The sequence below is a fragment of the Solanum dulcamara genome, chromosome 1, assembly GCF_947179165.1.
Source record: "Solanum dulcamara chromosome 1, daSolDulc1.2, whole genome shotgun sequence".
NCBI lineage: Eukaryota > Viridiplantae > Streptophyta > Magnoliopsida > Solanales > Solanaceae > Solanum > Solanum dulcamara.
The window spans coordinates 1754639-1772852 of record NC_077237.1 but is presented as its reverse complement, the minus strand read 5'-3'; the positions used below and the strand labels follow the sequence as shown (position 1 = coordinate 1772852).

The 18214-nt window shown below is 36.1% G+C and overlaps 2 protein-coding genes and 1 pseudogene across 3 annotated transcripts; all 3 read left to right on the top strand.

The window, feature by feature from the left end:
• Window positions 1–2764: 2764 nt before the first annotated feature.
• Window positions 2765–14274, top strand: LOC129896585 (F-box/FBD/LRR-repeat protein At1g13570-like). Of its 2 annotated transcripts, XM_055972526.1 has the most exons (7): window positions 2765–3040; window positions 3134–3298; window positions 3405–3632; window positions 8006–8842; window positions 8938–9102; window positions 9185–9559; window positions 13947–14274. In XM_055972526.1, the coding sequence occupies exons 1-6, from the start codon at window positions 2900–2902 to the stop codon at window positions 9506–9508; spliced, it is 1860 nt and encodes a 619-aa protein (XP_055828501.1). In that variant the 5' UTR covers window positions 2765–2899; the 3' UTR covers window positions 9509–9559; window positions 13947–14274. The 2 variants fall into 2 exon arrangements, with proteins under 2 accessions (XP_055828501.1, XP_055828507.1); XM_055972532.1 differs by lacking the exons at window positions 2765–3040; window positions 3134–3298; window positions 3405–3632 and adding an exon at window positions 5818–7889.
• LOC129884951 (F-box/FBD/LRR-repeat protein At1g13570-like) lies at window positions 13517–15937 on the top strand. The gene is made up of 6 exons (XM_055959214.1): window positions 13517–13569; window positions 13947–14137; window positions 14223–14902; window positions 15101–15229; window positions 15325–15492; window positions 15573–15937. The coding sequence occupies exons 1-6, from the start codon at window positions 13517–13519 to the stop codon at window positions 15729–15731; spliced, it is 1380 nt and encodes a 459-aa protein (XP_055815189.1). The 3' UTR covers window positions 15732–15937.
• Window positions 15786–18163, top strand: LOC129884942 (uncharacterized; annotated as a pseudogene).
• The last annotated feature ends 51 nt before the right edge of the window (window positions 18164–18214 follow it).

The window sequence follows — 18214 nt, the reverse complement described above, 5'->3', positions numbered from 1 at the left end:
TTCATCTGTCACAGAGTTACCTAGGGGGAGATTAGTCAAGTGTAATAAATTAAAGATAATGTACCAAAATATCCTTCAATTATGTGGTTTTAAACATATGAGGTGGAAAGTTATAATTAAAAACTTTCTTTTTGAAATGGACTAAAAAGGAAATGTAAGAGAAACAAATTAATAAAGAGGGAGTAATATTTTACTATTTTTTGTTGTGTAAGTTAGTGGTGTTGAATTCATATTGTAGTTCAGATTTTATGGTTTTGAGTTTGTACTTTGAAACACAAAGGAATGAGAATAGTTGTAGTAATCACATAGTTGTTGAAAAATGCCTTGAATCTTCTGAAACCTAAATTTACTTGTGATTTATGAGTTTTTGTACTTATCTCGTACTAATGCTTGCAGAAGTCCTCTTCATCTGTTTGTTTGTTCTTGTAAAGAAGACAATTGCTTTTTCCCAATAAAATGCATATTTAGGTGAAAATTGAAAGCATAGTGTTTCACAAAATTGAAAGCTTTTAAAAAAACCCGAATCTACTGAAGATATTTTGTTTAGTGTTTAACTTATCAAAAGTCTATCGAAGATAATTGGATCCGAATGAATCATCCATTCCACGGAGGTAAATCTTTTCCCACTTGGCAAGAGGATAGCAAGTTCCAAATTCTGCCTCGATAAGGACATGTATTTCTATTACTATAAAATTCATGTATGAAGTAGTTAATGGCAACATTCCGACAACTGTGGCTTTCCAATAGTTAGATAACAATCTAATGTTTCTGGTAAATGCTTTGGAAAGCCCTTGCCACTCTTGAATAGTTAGATATAATGAACAAGAAGTGTCGTGATGCAATTTTCATTCTCCAAAAGAGCCCAATAATCTTAATAATCTCCTTTCCAAAACTTTATGTCTTCCAATGCATGAAGTCCAACAAGTCACTTCTTCATTTCAAGAAATTTTTTATACAAAAGCTGAATTACTGCTACTTCATCTGTCTGTCCATGTGTTTCTGTTGGCAATTGAGTGAAACCGTAAAAGGAATATCAGCTGCCATGTCATGAAATGCAAGCCTCTGTAGCAACAAGCATTTCCAGTGCATTAATCCTCAATAATGAGCCTACAGTTGACTGATGGGTGTCAAAGAAATCTCCCAAAGTTTCATCATCATCTATCACCTTATAAAATGACTAAATCTTGGAAATTATTTTTTCTCCTTATTGTTATCCATGATAGTTGATAAGTTTAGAAGCAGCAAACTGATTATGTGATTCTGGTTTCTATTGTTTTGACTTTTTTCCATTTCAACCCACAAATGTATTTTATGAGCTTTTCCCCTTCAAGAAATAAAGAGACTCTCGCATCTTGTGGTCCTAAATTAAAAATGTATATAATGTGCTAAAATGTCCTTTGAATCTTGTGGTTATAAACTTGCCATGTAAGATGTTTGAATTGTAACTTACTAAATATAGAAAGGGACACTCATTTTGGGATAGACCCAAAACAAAATTAAGACATTTAAATTGGGACGGAGTGAGTATATTTTTGCTTAGTCTTTGGTGCAACATTGCTCGATTAAAGATGTAAATGATAGAATAAGAATAGGTATAGGTATATACAATCCTAATTAAAGTAAAAATAGGAATATGAATAGTAGTAGGAATAGAAATAGTAAATAGTATCCTACTTGGTAAAGGTATTGTAGTGTCTATAAATAGGGTCTTTGCATAATAATTTACACACACAATTCAATAATATTTTTCTCCTATATTTCTCACAGTTATAATTGATCCTTTCGTTCTTGTGTTGATTTGATCATGTGAATAGCAGCTCTGTCTGGATAGTTTGGAGATTTTTTCAGTTCTTTCCATGTAGTTTGGAGATTCCTTACTTTGTATTAGCTTATTTTCTACAGGTTCTTGGTGATAAAGTGTTACGTGATGCCTCCTAAGGGAAGAAAGCATTGTCGAAAGTTACCTCCTGACTTCCTTAGCAACCTTCCTGATAACGTGATCGATGTTATTCTGATGCATTTGCCTTGTAAAGAAGCTGTGAGGACAAGCATCTTATCAAAGAAATGGAGGTATCACTGGTGTAGAATTACAAAGTTGATGCTTGATTCACATCTTTGGGAAACAAAAATGGATAAGCTATACCCTACAGTTAAATTTACAAAGATTATCTACCAGATTTTGACCCTTCATGAGCAGGGGCGGAACCAGAATATTTGATAGGGGGTTCAAGAAAATTAAAAAATAAGGGATTGGATGAAAAAAGTAAAAAAATGTGTCATTGTCGAGAATCAAACCCACGACCACAGGCTCAATCACAGGCTCCTTATCCACTAATCCACAATCTACATTTGTTAAGGGGATGCAAAAATAATATTTGTACATGAATAAAAAAATTCGCAATATATATATAGTGCAATTTTCCGACGAAGGGGGTTCGGTCGCCACCCCTCGCACCCCTGTAGTTCCGCCCCTGTTCATGAGGACCCATTACTAAGTTTAGCCTCGACATTGCTGGTCTGAAAAGCTGTCCTAACATCGACAACTTCATATATTTTTTGTCTAGGAATGACATTCAACAACTTGTTCTTCAGCTTCCATGGGGTAAAATGTACAACTTGCCTTCTTCACTTTTCACATGTTCGCTGCTGAGTCATCTTACTCTTGAAAATTGCATAATACATCCTCCATCGGACTTTCAAGGATTTGATAAGTTAGTTAGCCTGAAACTACGTTATGTCACTATCTCTCCTGAATTACTCAGAAGTTTATTATCTCAATGCCCGTTGCTTGATAAGTTGGAGCTGGAAATCTCGGATGATTCACTTTCAGATATAATAGAAATTAATGCCCCCAAGCTGAGATCCTTTGATCACAGGCAGTATAACTTCTATCTGTCTAATGAATGTCCTTCTTCTGGCAAAAGTATCTCTGAGCTTATATCAGGGTTCTTCTATGGAGGCAGATAATTTCTTTTTTGCAATGTTTTTTGAGTCTTGTACTGCTCTTGAGAGACTCTTCTTGCACTTCAATTGTTCTGAGGTAGATAATGCTTCATTACTTCATCGTTAGAACATTAACATATGGAACTTCTTTTGGGCTGACTCATCTTGAATTTTGGTATTTTTTACAGAGGTAGTGCCTGACGATGTTGACGAAGTAGCGACGAGGCTTCCCTTTGATGTTAACTGTGTCAAATATTTTTACCTACATTTTCTTGTTCTGGAGGAATCATATGACCTCTCACATATTCTTTGCTGTATAAGAAGCTTCCCATATCTAGAATATCTCGAAATACAGGTTCTTAGTGCTTCTACTCTTTTCCTTCTTTCTAATTTTGTAGTTATTTTTCGTATTTCTTAGATCCTCAATAATCTGAGAATTGACTTATTGTTATCTTTCTTAGGTTGGCTATGGAGATGATGGTATTGTAGAATCCCTTGATCTCGAACATTTCACAGGTTTGACATTAAATCACCTCAGGGAAATTAAGGTAGAACGCTTTGAAGGAACACCGCCTGAGATGCAACTTGTCAAGCTTTTGTTAGCCAAGTCCCCAGGATTGGTGAGAATGCTAATCGATACATGGATTCCAGATGATACTATTGTATCAAGACCAGGTGCATTCACTGAGGTATCAAAATTTTTGCGTGCATCGCCTAAAGCACAAGTAATCCATAAATCATGGTCTATGTCGTTGTAGTAGTATAACAGTGTGTTTTGCCTTTGCCGAGGCTCAGGTTTCTGCAATAAGTTACAGAGACAAGTGAGTATCTGTTAGAACATGAACATTTCTGGATGAATGTTTTGATTAGTTTTGTTTGTAATTGTTAGTAAACTGTATTGTAAATATTAAAACCAGTAACAACAACTAAAGGTAATAAAACACAGAATCTGAAAAAATTAATGCAGAAACAGAATCGAGCCCACTGAATGCACAGTGTGTCCTTAAGGAAATTATTCCCCTCAAAGTACCCGAGGTTTTGGAATCTTTCCTCCCAGGATAGAACGATTACTCACCAAAGTAGAGGTACTGCAAATCTTTGATGACTGTGAACCACTTGAAGGATGTATATCACACGATTTTAGGAAGTGCAGAAAGAAGAAGAAGAAGATGGTATGTTCAGAATTCTGAAGATTAATTAATTAAAATTTAAAGAAAATTTGGTCCAAAAAGATTATCAATCAATCATATCAAGCCGAAGCCGAAGCCGAAGCCGAGCCGAGCGACGATGACGACGGCGCGAGGGGAGACCCTCTTCTTGACCCTTTAGCAACATGAAGGAGTGCTTCTACTTTTAAGTAGGAGACTTTTCATTTCCACCACCTATGTGGGACCAAAGCTTATTTAATAAATCAAGAGAGAACATATCATTTCCTCTCCACTTCTTTTTCCCTCAATTTCCCATTCAACCTATCAATTAAACCCAACAGTAATAACATTAGTCATTACATGTTAAGGAATTTTTACATTTAGTGCCTGCTTCATGAGTGATTTTTGGAGTGAGAGATACTATGGTGCGAAAGTAATGGCCTTATGTTACGGTCGCCCCCAACTTACGGCCTTTACACTACTAATATTGTGACGTGAGCGGTTTAAATTGGTTGAATCTTTCTTTGTTTCACTTTTTTTGTTGTTGTGGGTTACAGTGTGTTGTGGTCACCAATATGAGGTTGTGGTACAGTAGTGAGACTGTTTCATCTTTAACTAAAAATTTCAGGTTCGAACTCTGGGTACGGAGAAAATCCTATTGAGAGCGCCTCTTCCGAATGGGCCCTGTCATGCGCGATCCGAATTTAGTTGGAGCTCTAATGCGGGCTCTGGACACTTGATGGGAAATCCAAAAAAAATCGTTGTCCGGTCAATTCTATTTATATTGTTCATAAAACTAATTATTTTAACCAAGGATTTCAGGAGGAACAAAAAACATTTGTATTTCAGGAGGATAATTTTACATTTTATCTAGCATTTAGTTATCATTTCAATTTCTCTCTCTCTATATATTCTATTCGTTTTAAACTAAGTGGTGTTTACAATTTGGCCACACTTCTTAGTTCTTAAGAAATTATTCATTTCTAGAAAATAAGGACTGTTTTTACTAATTAAATGCCTTGAAGACTTCATATATTAAAATAAGAGTAATTTTGAAAGAATAAAATCAATTCTTGAAATTTCAAAACACCATTTATTTTGATATAAAACAAAAAAAATTGAAACATCACTTATTTTGGAACAAAGAAAGTACCAACTAACTGTATACATGTACTCATCTTACTGTCCTTCTTCCCATCTCCACTTGCCTTAGATTTGACCCGACACATTTCTTAAAAAATAATAAATAAAAAATTAAATTGAATAAATAAAATTGGACAACTATTTTTACATTTACTAGATAATTAAAAATAAACAAAAAGAATAGTATTATTTAATTGCTAATCTTCGCTCCTCTTTTTTCTTTTGTTTGATTAATTATCTGAAATTTCATGTTTCCTAACACAATTAATTTATATTCGCATCACATGCAATTCAAAATATCTTTTACCAATTCCTTTTCATTTACCTTATATTTAATATTCGTATTTCACTTATACTCACGACTCTAACCCAAACACGGTGATTTAATGTTAAAAGTATAAAACCACTTTGTAGTTTGTACTTTCTCAATTCCTCTCTCCCTCCAAAGCCCCATGCTCTAGAACAGGATAAAATACTTTGAAAATTACAAATAGGGGCATAAGGTGTTTGACAAAATTCCGCAGAGAAAAAGGCAAATCTTCTTCCTTGGTAAGCTTTAAATCTTTTTCAATTATAATTCTGTGTTTTTATAATTTGCTTTCCCTTTTCAATGAACTTACAATCTCTGAAAATAAGTATATTAGGTGAATCTAGGATATTTAGAACACGGTGCACTACTGAAAGAAGGAAAAAAATGTATTAAGCGGAATTTGGTCCCAAGTAAATAACTCAACATTTTTAACCAAGTGCACCATTTAATTTTACGAAGAGACCACAGGTTTACGTGCTCTATAATTAGCATATAAATTAGACCCTGGACTTTTAGTTGTTGGTTTCCTTTTGGGTATGTGTAATATGTTTGTTAAGTCAATAAAAGTTGCTTTCTTTATGCAGTTTTTCATTTTAAAGCATAAGAAACTAATTAAGTTTGTCCCAAAAATCTTACAAAAATAGTGTTTTTGGATGGTTCAGTTCCAGTGGAGTCAGAAAAATTGTAGGTGATTTCTTGGTATATGCTTAAGGCTGGCGGGTAGAGATACTGGATTTATTTAGGGGTGGGAGGTAGCAGGTACATGGTGTCATAGTTGAGTTTAGTGCAAGTTGGCATAGGGAAGGTTTTAACATGTTCACTCAATTATTTTTCCACGTGTACTGCGACTTAGAACTCTTTGGAGCGTGGTGTTCATGTAGCATGCCATGTTATTCCAGGGGTATTTTAATATGAAATCATGGTAGTTCATGGGGTTCTGTGAGGGTTAGATAATTTTGGTTTGAAACTCGCAAAACGGTGATAGTTTAAGGTATTTTGAACCTATTTACTTTTTTTCTTTACTGTTATAGGAGTCTTTTAGCCTTCCCTTGTTTTCTTCTTCAGTAAATTGAGGCTAATTCTTTTCCACTCAGGCTAATTCTTTTCCACTCACTGTGTGTGTATGCATTTCTATTTCGTGTCAAACTTGGGGAGTGGAAATTGGTGGTCTTCAATTTCCTCTATATGTGTTTTTACTTTAGAACTTCTAAACTATAATTTCTAAATATTTTTTTTCACTTACATTCTTCTTCATAATTGTTAAGGAAATGAACAAATGGTTTAGTATAACCTATTACTGTTTGAATAGAAGATTTGCTTTGTTTTATATTCAGATACCTAACCTATAAAAATGAAGCTCTCTTAGAGGTTTGGTGTAAAGCTAACTTTTCTTTTAGTAGAACACAATACCAATTGACCTGACATACTTCATATTTAGACAACTTTGTACTTTTAGCTTCTAACGTGTACTGTAATAAAATGTCTCTATTTCTCTGTCATGTTCCCGGTGAACCTCTTCTCGTTCTCATTGTCATCTTGCATAAACTCGAAATCAAGCAAAAAATGAACATCAAGGATGAATCATTGTAAATTATCATACATTTATGTGCCGGATAACTTGTAATATTATTTTTTAGAGCTAATGGTAAAACACACACCTAAACTATCACTTTTTCGTGAGTTTCACACCCTAACTATTTGTTGTTCCCTTTTCCTACCTAAACTATCACTATCTATGTAACTAAACACACCTCAAAGCTGGTTAAGCCAACTATCAATTGTTTCTTTTCCTGCTTGAACTATCACCATCTACACAACTAGTTGTGTTTTAATACATTTATGGTAATAGTTTAGGTCAAAGGTTAGATGGTGATCATTCATGTAGGAAAAGGGAACAACAAATTGTTGGGATGTGAAACTCCCGAAAAGGTGATAGTTCTAGTGTGTTTTTGATCATTGTTTCTATTCTATACTTTTATTTTTGTTTGGCATGATGATGGCATGAGATGAGTTTAAATGGAGAAATATGGTCAGGAGGATTCATATACCCGATCCCGACTTGTTTGGGATTGAGGCACAATAGTTGTTGTTAATCCACCAATGTATTTATGAAGTATTGATGAAAGGTGTTCATGTGGTAAGAGTGCCATTAATGGATGTCAAGATATATTACATGGATTTATTTATTGGTACTTATTGACACTGTCATCATACCATATGGGTATTTATGGTTAAGATTAACAAGTTTAATTCTTATGTTAATTTGGCATTGTGAATACCCGCTCTGTTCAGATAGTTCGGAGATTCCTTACTTCATGTTATTTTCTAGTTACTACATGTTCTTGGTGAGTATGGTTGGAAGTGTTCCTTCCGTTCTTGTGTTGATTTGATAATATGAATAGTTGTTATGTCCAGATAATTTGGAGATACCTTACTTCATATTATTGCTTATTTTCTACAGCTTCTTGGTGATTGTTGTTATATGATGCGTCCTAAGGCAAGAAAGCCTTGTCGAAGTCTACTTCCCGATGCCCTTAGCTACCTTCCTGATAATATAATTGATGTCATTCTGATGTGTTTGCCTTGTAAAGATGCTGTGAGAACAAGTATCTTATCAAAGAAATGGAGATATCACTGGTGTAGACTTACAAAGTTGGAGCTTGATGAATCTCTTTGGAAAACAAAGAAGGATTTACTGAACCCTACAATTAAATTTACAAAGATTATGTACCAGCTTTTGACCCTTCATGAAGGACCTATTACTAAATTTACCCTCGATGTTGTTCATCTAGCAAGCTGTCCCAATATTGACAACTTCATATATTTTCTCTCGAGGAATGACATTCAACATCTTGAACTTCACCTTCCACTTAGAAAGGAATACAAATTGCCTTCTTTACTTTTCACATGTTCGCAGCTGAGGCATCTAAGTCTTTGTTATTGCTCAATACAACATCCATCAGCCTTTCAAGGATTTGATAAGTTAATTAGCCTGAACCTATGGGAAGTCAATATTTCTTCTGAGTTGTTGGGAAGTTTAATAGCTCATTGCCCATCGCTTGAGGAGTTGGAGCTGGATATCGCAGACAAGTCAGACACAATTGAAATTAAGGCCCCCATGTTGAGATTGTTTGATCTCTCGGGCAATATAAGTTCTATCTGCCTAAAGAATGTCCCTCGTCTGGTAAAAGTATTGCTGTATGGTGACTATATTAAAGCTGAGGATCTTGATTTTGCAAAGGTTTTCGAGTCTTGTCCTTCTCTCGAGCACCTCCTCTTTTTCTCCCTTGATTCCGCGGTAAATGTTGCTTGATGACTTTAGTATTATGCATTTTAGCGGATGAAATTTCATTTGGGCTGACTTAATCTTGAATTTCGGTAACTGTTTCCTAGTTCTCTGCTGGAGCAGGTTATGAAGCACCGACAAGACTTCCGTTAAATCTTAACAGCGTCAAGCGATTTTACCTGCCTGACGTTATGCTGGTGGAATCATATATGCTCTCATATGCTCTTTGCTTGATAAGAAGTTTCCCATATTTAGAAAATCTCGAAATAGAGGTTTTTTAGTGCTTCGACTCTTTTAATTTCTTTCTTTCCTTCCTTAATAGTCTATGCATTGACTTCTCGTTATCTTTCTTAGGTTCATGTTCACTATGAATCTGAAGATGACGAGGATGAACCTATTCCAGAACCCCTTGAGCTCAAACATTTATCGGACGTGACCTTTAATCATCTCAAGGAAGTTAAGCTAGGCTGCTTATCAGGAACAGCGTCTGAGTTGCTGCTTATCAAGTTTTTGTTAGCCGAGTCCCCAGTGTTGGAGAGAATGCTAATCGATCGACGGTATCTTGATCATCAACATCTTGACACAAGATTACAAATATTTGCGGAGATATCAAATTTTTCGCGTGCATCACCTAAAGCAGAAGTTGTCTACATAGATTTAAGCAGAGCTTTGGCTTAGAAGTTAAAAGACTGAAAAGAGAGAAACAAACGTTGATGCAGTAATATAACGGTATGTTTATTTCAATGTTATGATGTGGGGTCGCAATGTGTTGATTCTCTACTTGATCAATTGCATTTATCTACGTAACGAGCACTGAATGCACACATACGTTTTTTTTTCCGCATAATTTCAGCCGAAAGTATAGTATGAATACTCTATCATGTGTGCAACTACTTAATCAAGTGCTTAAATGTAATTTACTGGCAAGTTTAATGGAGTGGTAATCAAAAGTCTCGGGTTTGAGCTATAGAAATGGAGTGTCTTTGTTAGGAAGTATTATACCCACAAATGTGTGTTTTTTCAACACGAATCCGAATTCAGTCGCCCCCCAATGTAAACACGCACTTTAGGTGGGACCCAATACGAAAATACTTTTCATTTACTTAGATCTAATACTCCTTTTGTTTATTTTTATTTTTCCACAGTAAACTTTACGTTTTGTTTAAGAAAATAATAAATTAAGTGCATATTTTTATAATACCCCTAACTAATAGACTTTCAAAGAAAATTGAGAAGTTATTTTTGGGAATTAAAAAACGTTGAAATATGTTTTGATAAATAGTTGATAATAGTTCATAAAAAAGGGCAGCCCGGTGCACTATAGCTTCCGCTATGCGCAAGGTCCGGGGAAGAGCCCGACCACAAGGGTCTATTGTACGCAGCCTTACCTTGCATTTCTTCTAGAGGAGTTGATAATAGTTCATATAAAAGAAAATAAACAACTAATAATTCGAAAACCGAGTTGATAAATACTTGAAAATTATAAATTTTGGCCCAAGAAAAGTAGGGGCATAAGGTGTTTGACAAAAGGCCAAAGAGAAAAAAGGCAGATTCCGTAATCAACTATCTTCTTGCTTGGTAAGCTGTAAAATCTTCTTCCAGTATTTTTTTTCTGCGTTTTTATCATTTCTTTCCATTTGGGTATGTGTATGTGTTCGTTTAGTCAATAAAAGTTACTTCCTTTTCATAGTTTTTTGTTAACACATAAGAAGATATTTACGTTTGTTCCAGAAATCTTAATGTTTTTGGAAGGTCCAAATTCAAGCTGAGTCAAAGCACTATAATCTGCTTAAGGTTGGTGGGTAGAGTTGCCATATAATTGTTCTGTTGGGAGGTACCTGCTGGTATAGTCGAAATTAGTGCAAGTTGGCCCGAACACTACTGTCACAAAAAAAAAACTTTTTTCCTATACCAAAGAAGGCTCATTTGACCTAACACAATTTACACAGAAGGGGATTGATAATTTGCAACAAAAGTGTGTGATAAAACATACTTTTCATTTTCAAAAAGAAAAAAAAGAAATTGAATATTTATTTTAGAAAATGAGAAATTGAAAGTGCACTCAAGGTTGTGGCCTAGTGAATCTCAGCTTCATATTTCAAGGGAATAGTGTGATCTAGAGATCTAACTGGAGGCAAAGCTTTAAGTTCTGCAAAGACATCCTTGAAACTGTTAGCACTTCCTGTATTGGTTCATCCACTGTCTCATGGTCACACACCTCTTCTCATGGTCAAGATTTAGCGGGGTTGTACTTTTTCATCCAATCATTTTCCAACACTATATCAAACCCTTCAAGACTGATGATTCTTAAGTCTAACTGTAGCCTTCATTGGTGCACTGTAAACTGGAATATATCCACTTTCTTTAACAGCTTGCTCATCAATAGAACTATTGATTACTGCCTTAGTCTACTAGTACAGTCAGGTGCCTGTTCTTGGCTACTCCCTGCACTAGTATTGAGTTTACTCCAGTATGATTATCTGATAATGCGCTCAAACATATAGCTTCTTGCATATCTTGTTGCACCTCTCCTTCTATTACAATGTCAGGTATAACAACTTCTTCATTTTCCCCTATAATGCAATTCAGTTGCTTGTTTTTGCACCTGTGTCCAGTGGTATATTTCTCCCCACATCTGTCGCAGAGATGATTACACTTTCTGTGCTCACATATCTCTGGAATCAACCTATATATGGTTGGCTTATGGGCTGTTAGGGTTGAAGGCTTATGGGCAGTGTTACTCACAGAAGAGTGAGCAGTTTTGGTCAATGGTTTCTCCCTTTTCTGCACAACCTCAACAGTCAACAGCTTCATCCTGCATTCTAGCCTGATATATAGCAAGGCTCAAGGTACCTGGCTTAAACATTTGGACTCCATGATTTCTTCCTTCAGGGTTCCTACAAAGCTGGAGAGGAAGTGAGACTCATTCAATGAAGGGTTCCTCATTATCATTTGAGCTTTGAGATCCTCAAATTTGCCCAAGAATTCCTCCACAGATCCAGTTTGAGTCAACCTGTTAAATTCCTCTACTCTGTCCTCCATTAATGTCTCCCCGACCTGATACATGACTCTTCTTTGAACTCGGCCCATGTCACGACCCTCTTCTCAATACCAAGGAATTGTATACCATGTTTCAGATATACCATTAAGGTAGAGTGCAGCAGCCTCTACTTTCAAAATCTCAGCAGTTCTGTACAAGTTGAAGTATCGTTCACACTTTCTAAGCCATACCTTAGGTTCTTTGCCCTTGAAACCTATGTTGTTCGGATTTTTGAAAAAAATGTTGCCACACCAAAATACACTATTTTTGGAGTATCTGACATGCACCCATCGACATTTGTGAACAGTCTGAGCAACATAGCTCAGAGCTGGGCAATTCCCACTTAGGATGGGATCTGGTCCTCGAGCAAGGGCTCTCTCTAGTGTGGTCAATCGATCGAGAATCAACTTCAAAGTTCCTCTAATTCCAGACTGAGTTTCCTGGAGTTCTCTGCAACTGGCAGTCAGCCCATCTAGCACTTCATCATGTCTCGTGAGTTTATCATCCATAGTCTTCAATCTAGTACCATACGCCAATGTTATTCACACGCACGGGTCGCAGAACCTGGCGCTGATACAAATTGTCAAGATCTAAAACAGAAGTTTAAGATTCACAACACTTTTTGGGACAACTTTCTTGATCTTTTTTTTAAATTAAAAGACTACAACTACAGCTAAGGAAAGCTACTGAAAGTAATGAAACTAAAATAGTGGGATCTCCGTTGATGAGTTCATAATCTGCAAATAGAAGAAGAGGGATTAGGGAAGAAAGAGAGAACATTCAGGATGAGAAGAGAAAAAGTGAAGGAAAGAGTTTGGATTTACCATATTGTTGGTCTTCTCTCTCCAATTTGTTACTCTCTATAACCAACTCAGCTGAGTTGGCATCATCGCAGCCCTCGAGTATCATTTATTCCTTTCTAATGCCAGCCGCTAATTTGCAAATTTAGTTATTTCCCTCTTTCTCGATATTCAGCTTCGATCCTACACAATTACACTTAATACTAATTAATAGTTGAGGTCAAGGCATTCTTTAGGGTTCACAAAATTTAGTACTAAAATTACTAATTTGATGTTCAAAATCTGGTGAAACAACTTCTTAAACTTATTTTTATGAGTTAAAATCACCAAATTCTGGATATTATTTTTCTCCTTGTTGTTTGCTTTGATGGTTGATAAGCTTAGAAGAAGAAGAAGCACACAGATAGTGTGTTTCTGGTTTCTATCGAGGCTAACTCTTAGGGTGTGTTTTTGGTACAATGGTAAATGTCTTCCTGCCAAATAAGCGGGTTTCTTACTTATTATGTGTTATTAGGTAAATAAGCAGAAAATATTGTTCCAAAATCATTTGTATAAAATCTAGACAAGCACTATTGGGATTGGTATGGAGGCTAGGGGGTGTTGGGGTTAGGTGTAGGGGTGGGGTGGGGTGGGGTGTGCTGGAAGGTGAATATTAGACAATTAGTGCACTTATAAAACTTGTTTTCCCTACTTTCACTGGGGAAGTCATTTTCCTCAATTTTAAGGCACCTGTTTTACTAGAGAAAATGTTTTCCAAACTTTTGACCAACTAAACATGAGAAAATTGGAAACTACATACCAAACACACCCTTAATGGAAGGTGTTTTTTCTGTGAGAATGCAAGTAATGGATATTAAGCTATGTTACATGATTTCCTTACTGGTACATAATCAGTCTGGGTATGTCAAGTGTGTTTTTCCTTCTGATTTTTGGTGTTTCTTGAAGAATCTGCACGAAATACCCAAGCTAATATCCTGCCGCCCGTTCAATATGGGAATCTCAAGGCAAATTGTAACATAGGTATTAAAAGGAGATAGTTGACTGATCTCAACTAGAATGCACCTTAATTTCTTATGTTAGTTTGATCATGTGAAAAAATGTACTATCCAGATAATTTGAGAGTCCTTACTTCGTATTAGTGTTTATCTCTACAGGATTTTAGTGATTATTGTTGTAAGGGTTCCTTTCGTTCTTATGTTGACCGGATAATGTGAATAGAAATTCCATCCACATAATTTGGAGATCCTTACTTTGTATTATTGCTTGTTTTCTACAGGTTCTTGGTGAAAATCATAAGGAAACATTATGATTATGAAAAGAAAAATCCTTTCTGGTTTGCTTTAGCTTTTCCAGCATTCGCCGCCCCTTCAATAGCCTTTTGCGCGGATCCTGCACCTGCGCTTCCAGACCTCAACGAGATTCCAGTAGGCCTTTCTCCTGCGGAAATAGCCCAATTGCATCGGGAGAGTTTACGCTCTTTCCTCCTCTTTCGATAAGCTTTTCATAGCCGTAGTCGTATTCAAGTACCCTTGCAGGGGAATCCACTTCTGAGATGGAGGCAGAAAGTATTGTCGATGTTTACTTCCTGACGTCTTTAACTACCTTCCTGATAATGTAACCGATGTCATTCTGATGCATTTGCCTTGTAAAGATGCTGTGAGAACAAGTATCTTATCAAAAAAATGGAGGTATCACTGGTGTAGACTTACAGAGTTGAGGCTTGATGAATCTCTTTGGAAAACAAAAAAGGATTTACTGAACCCTACAGTTAAATTTACAAAGACTATCTACCAGCTTTTGACACTTCATGAAGGACCCATTACTAAGTTTACCCTTGATGTTGTTCATCTTGAAAGTTGTCCTGGGATCAACAACTTCATATGTTTCCTCTCGAGGAATGACATTCAACATCTTGTACTTCACCTTCCACATAGCAATATATACAAATTGCCTTCTGCACTTTTCACATGTTCGCAGCTAAGGCATCTAAATCTTCATAATTGCTCAATACATCATCCACCAGCCTTTCAAGGATTCGATAAGTTAATTAGCCTGGAACTATGCGAAGTCACAATTTCTTCTGAATTGCTGGAAAGTTTAATATCTCATTGCCCGTTGCTTGAGCAGTTGGTGCTGGATATCGCAGATAATTCAGACACAATTGAAATTAATGCCCCCATGTTGAGTTTATTCAATTTCTCAGGAAATATAAGTTCTATATGCCTAAAGAATGTCCCTGAAGGGGAGCCTTGAAGTAACTGGTAAAGTTGCTGCCATTTGACCAGGAGGTCACGGGTTCAAGCCTTGGAAACAACCTCTGGCAGAAATGCAAGGTAAGGCTGCGTACAATAGACCCTTGTGGTCAGAACCTTCCCCGGACCCTGTGCATAGCGGGAGCTTTAGTGCACCGGGCCGCCCTTATGCCTAAAGAATGTCCCTTGTCTGGTAAAAGCATCTCTGGACTGTGACTATATTAAGGCAGAGGATCTTGATTTTGCAAAGGTTTTCGAGTCTTGTTCTTCTCTCGAGCACCTCGTCTTTAAATTCTATAATTCCAGGGTAAATGCTGCTTGATGACTTCATTGTTATGCACTTTAGCAGATATAGTTCTTTCTGGGCTTATTTAATCTTGTATTTTGGTAATATTTTCCTAGTTCTTTGCTGAAGAAGGATTTGAAGGACCAACAAGGCTTCCCTTTGATCTTAACAGTGTCAAGCGATTTTACCTGCCTGATATTATGCTGATTGAATCATCATATGAGCTCTCATATGCTCTTTGCTTGATAAGAAGCTTCCCATATTTAGAGTATCTCGAAATTAAGGTTCTTATTAGTGCTTTGGCTCTTTTCATAATTCTTGATCCTCAATAATATGAGAGTTGACTTTTTGTTATCTTTCTTAGGTTTACTGTGAAGATGAAGAGGATGATTGTGTTCTAGAATGCTTTAAACTCGAACAGTTCTCAGATAAACTTCTTGACACAAGATTGAAAATATTAGCCAAGGTCTCAAGTTTTTCGCGGGCATCACCTAAAGCAGAAGTAGTCTACATAGATTTTTAAGCAGATTAATTTTTGGCTTAGAAGTTGAAATTGAAATGAGAGAAACAACGGTTGATGTATAACAGTATGTTTTGTTTGGGAACATGAGCATTGTTAGATGGATGTTTTGATTAGTTTGTTCTGTAATATTGTCACTACATGTTTTAAGGATTTTTACATTTACTGCTTGCGCATGAATGAGTTATTGAATATGTATTACACATGAATTGACACTGTGATGGCTTATTGAGGCTAGTGTGTATAATATGCGTTGTGTTTGGAAGCCCTTGGCCTGCTCGAACTATTGTTTCAACCATGTATTGTTTAACTAATCTTTGATTAGCAAAGAGTTTGGAGAAACTATGATTATGAGTTTATTATTGAACCTATGAGATTGACAACTTCATATGTTTCCTCTCTAGGAATGGCATACAACATCTTGTTCTTCACCTTCCATTTAGAAAGATATGAAAAATTGCCTTCTTCACTTTTCATGTGTTTGCAGCTGAGGTATCTAAACCTTCATAATTGCTCAATACATCATCCATCGGCTTTTCAAGGTTTTGATAAATTAATTAGCCTTGAACTATGTAGCGTGGTAAAGTTGGAGTAACTGGTAAAGTTGCTGCCATGTGACCAAGAGGTCACGGGTTCAAGCCTTGGAAACAGCCTCTGGCAGAAATGCAAGGTAAGGCTGCGTACAATAGACCCTTGTGGTCGGGCCCTTCCCCGAACCCTGCTCATAGCGGGAGCTTTAGTGCACCGGGCAACCCTTTTTTTTAACTATATAGCGTGACAATTTCTTCTGAATTGCTGAAAGTTTAATATCTCATTGCCGTTGCTTGAGCAGTTGGTGCTGGATATCCCAAAAATTCTAAACATTATTGAAATTGATTCCCCCATGCTGAGATTGTTTGATTTCACTAGCAATATAAGTTCTATCTGCCTAAAGAATGTTCGTCTTCTGGTAAAAGTATCTCTGGCAGGTTACGATATGAAGGCAGAGGATATTGATTTTACAAAGGTTTTCGAGTCTTGTTTTGCTCTCGAGCACCTCCTCTTCAAATTCCTTAATATCTGGGTAAATGTTGCTTCATGACTTCATTGTTATGCACTTTAGCAGATGGAACTTCTTTTGGGCTAACTAATCTTGAATTTTATTTAAAATTTTCATAGTTATTTGCTGAAGAAGGATATAAAGCACCAACAAGGCTTCCCTTTGATCTTAACAATGTCAAATGATTTTACCTGTCTGAAATTATGCTGGTGGAATCATATGAGCTCTCTTTTTCTCTTTGCTTGATAAGAAGTTTCCCATACTTAGAATGTCTCGAAATTAAGGTTCTTAGTCCTGACTCTTCTCTTTCTTTCTTATTTATTGATTATTTTTCATACTTCTTAGATCCTCAATAACTTGAGAATTGACTTCCTGTTATCTTTCTCAGGTTCACTGTGGAGATGAAGAGGATGATCGTATTCTACATTGCCTGGAACTCGAACGTTTCTCAGACGTGATATTTAATATCCTCAGGGAAGTTAAGCTGGAATGCTTTGGAGGAACCATGCCTGAGAAGCAACTTATCATGCTTTTGTTAGCCATGTCCCCGGTGTTGGTGAGAATGCTAATTGATACATGTGTTCTAGACGATGAACCTCTTGACACGAGATTAAAAATATTTGCTGAGGTATAAAATTTTTTGCGTGCATGACCTAAAGCAGAAGTAGTCTACATAGATTAATCAGATCACGACCTTTGGGTTAGAAGTTAAAAAATTTAAAAGAGAGACTCAAACGTTGTTGTAGTAGGTATATAACACTGTTTTGCCTTCCCGTAAGCATAGCTGGATGGATGTTTTGATCAGTTTGTTCTGTAATAACAATGTCATTTCATGTTTAAGGATTTTTACTTTCAGTTCCTGCTCTTGATTTAGTTATCGAAGATGCACCCTTTTATCGGTAAAAACTTACCTGGTGTGGATGTTATGTCAAACCAATAGATGCATTAAATTGAGGGTAAGTTTTTACCCTCTTGAATCCCTTGATTTCTTGTTTCTGAAAGTTATAAGTATCACAATTCACTAACAATGCAAGATAATAAGGAAATGAATCATTTTTTTTTGGTTATAACCATTGATCTGGTATCTACTGGTCCAACTAATCATGATTGGTAAATACTACCTGGCAACCAAAGCCAATTAAACTTGCTATTTGTAAGTGATTTAGGATTGTTGATTTCAAAATCCTACATTTTGGAAAATTATTATAAGTGATGATTTTGTCCGAGATAAATTTTGTTTTTAAAAAGTAAAAAAGAAGATATTTTTGCTAGTCTTCCTACTTTTTTTGATGAGTAGGGAGAAAAATGAAAGACCTTCCATCTAGTGTTTCACGGTCTCTCACTTCTTCCTAAAGTTTGCCCCTTTTGTTCCTTTCAAAATCTGAATTGTATGTTGTTGCTTTTGTGTGATCTTTTACTATTTTTGTTGTGTAAGTTAGTGGTGTCG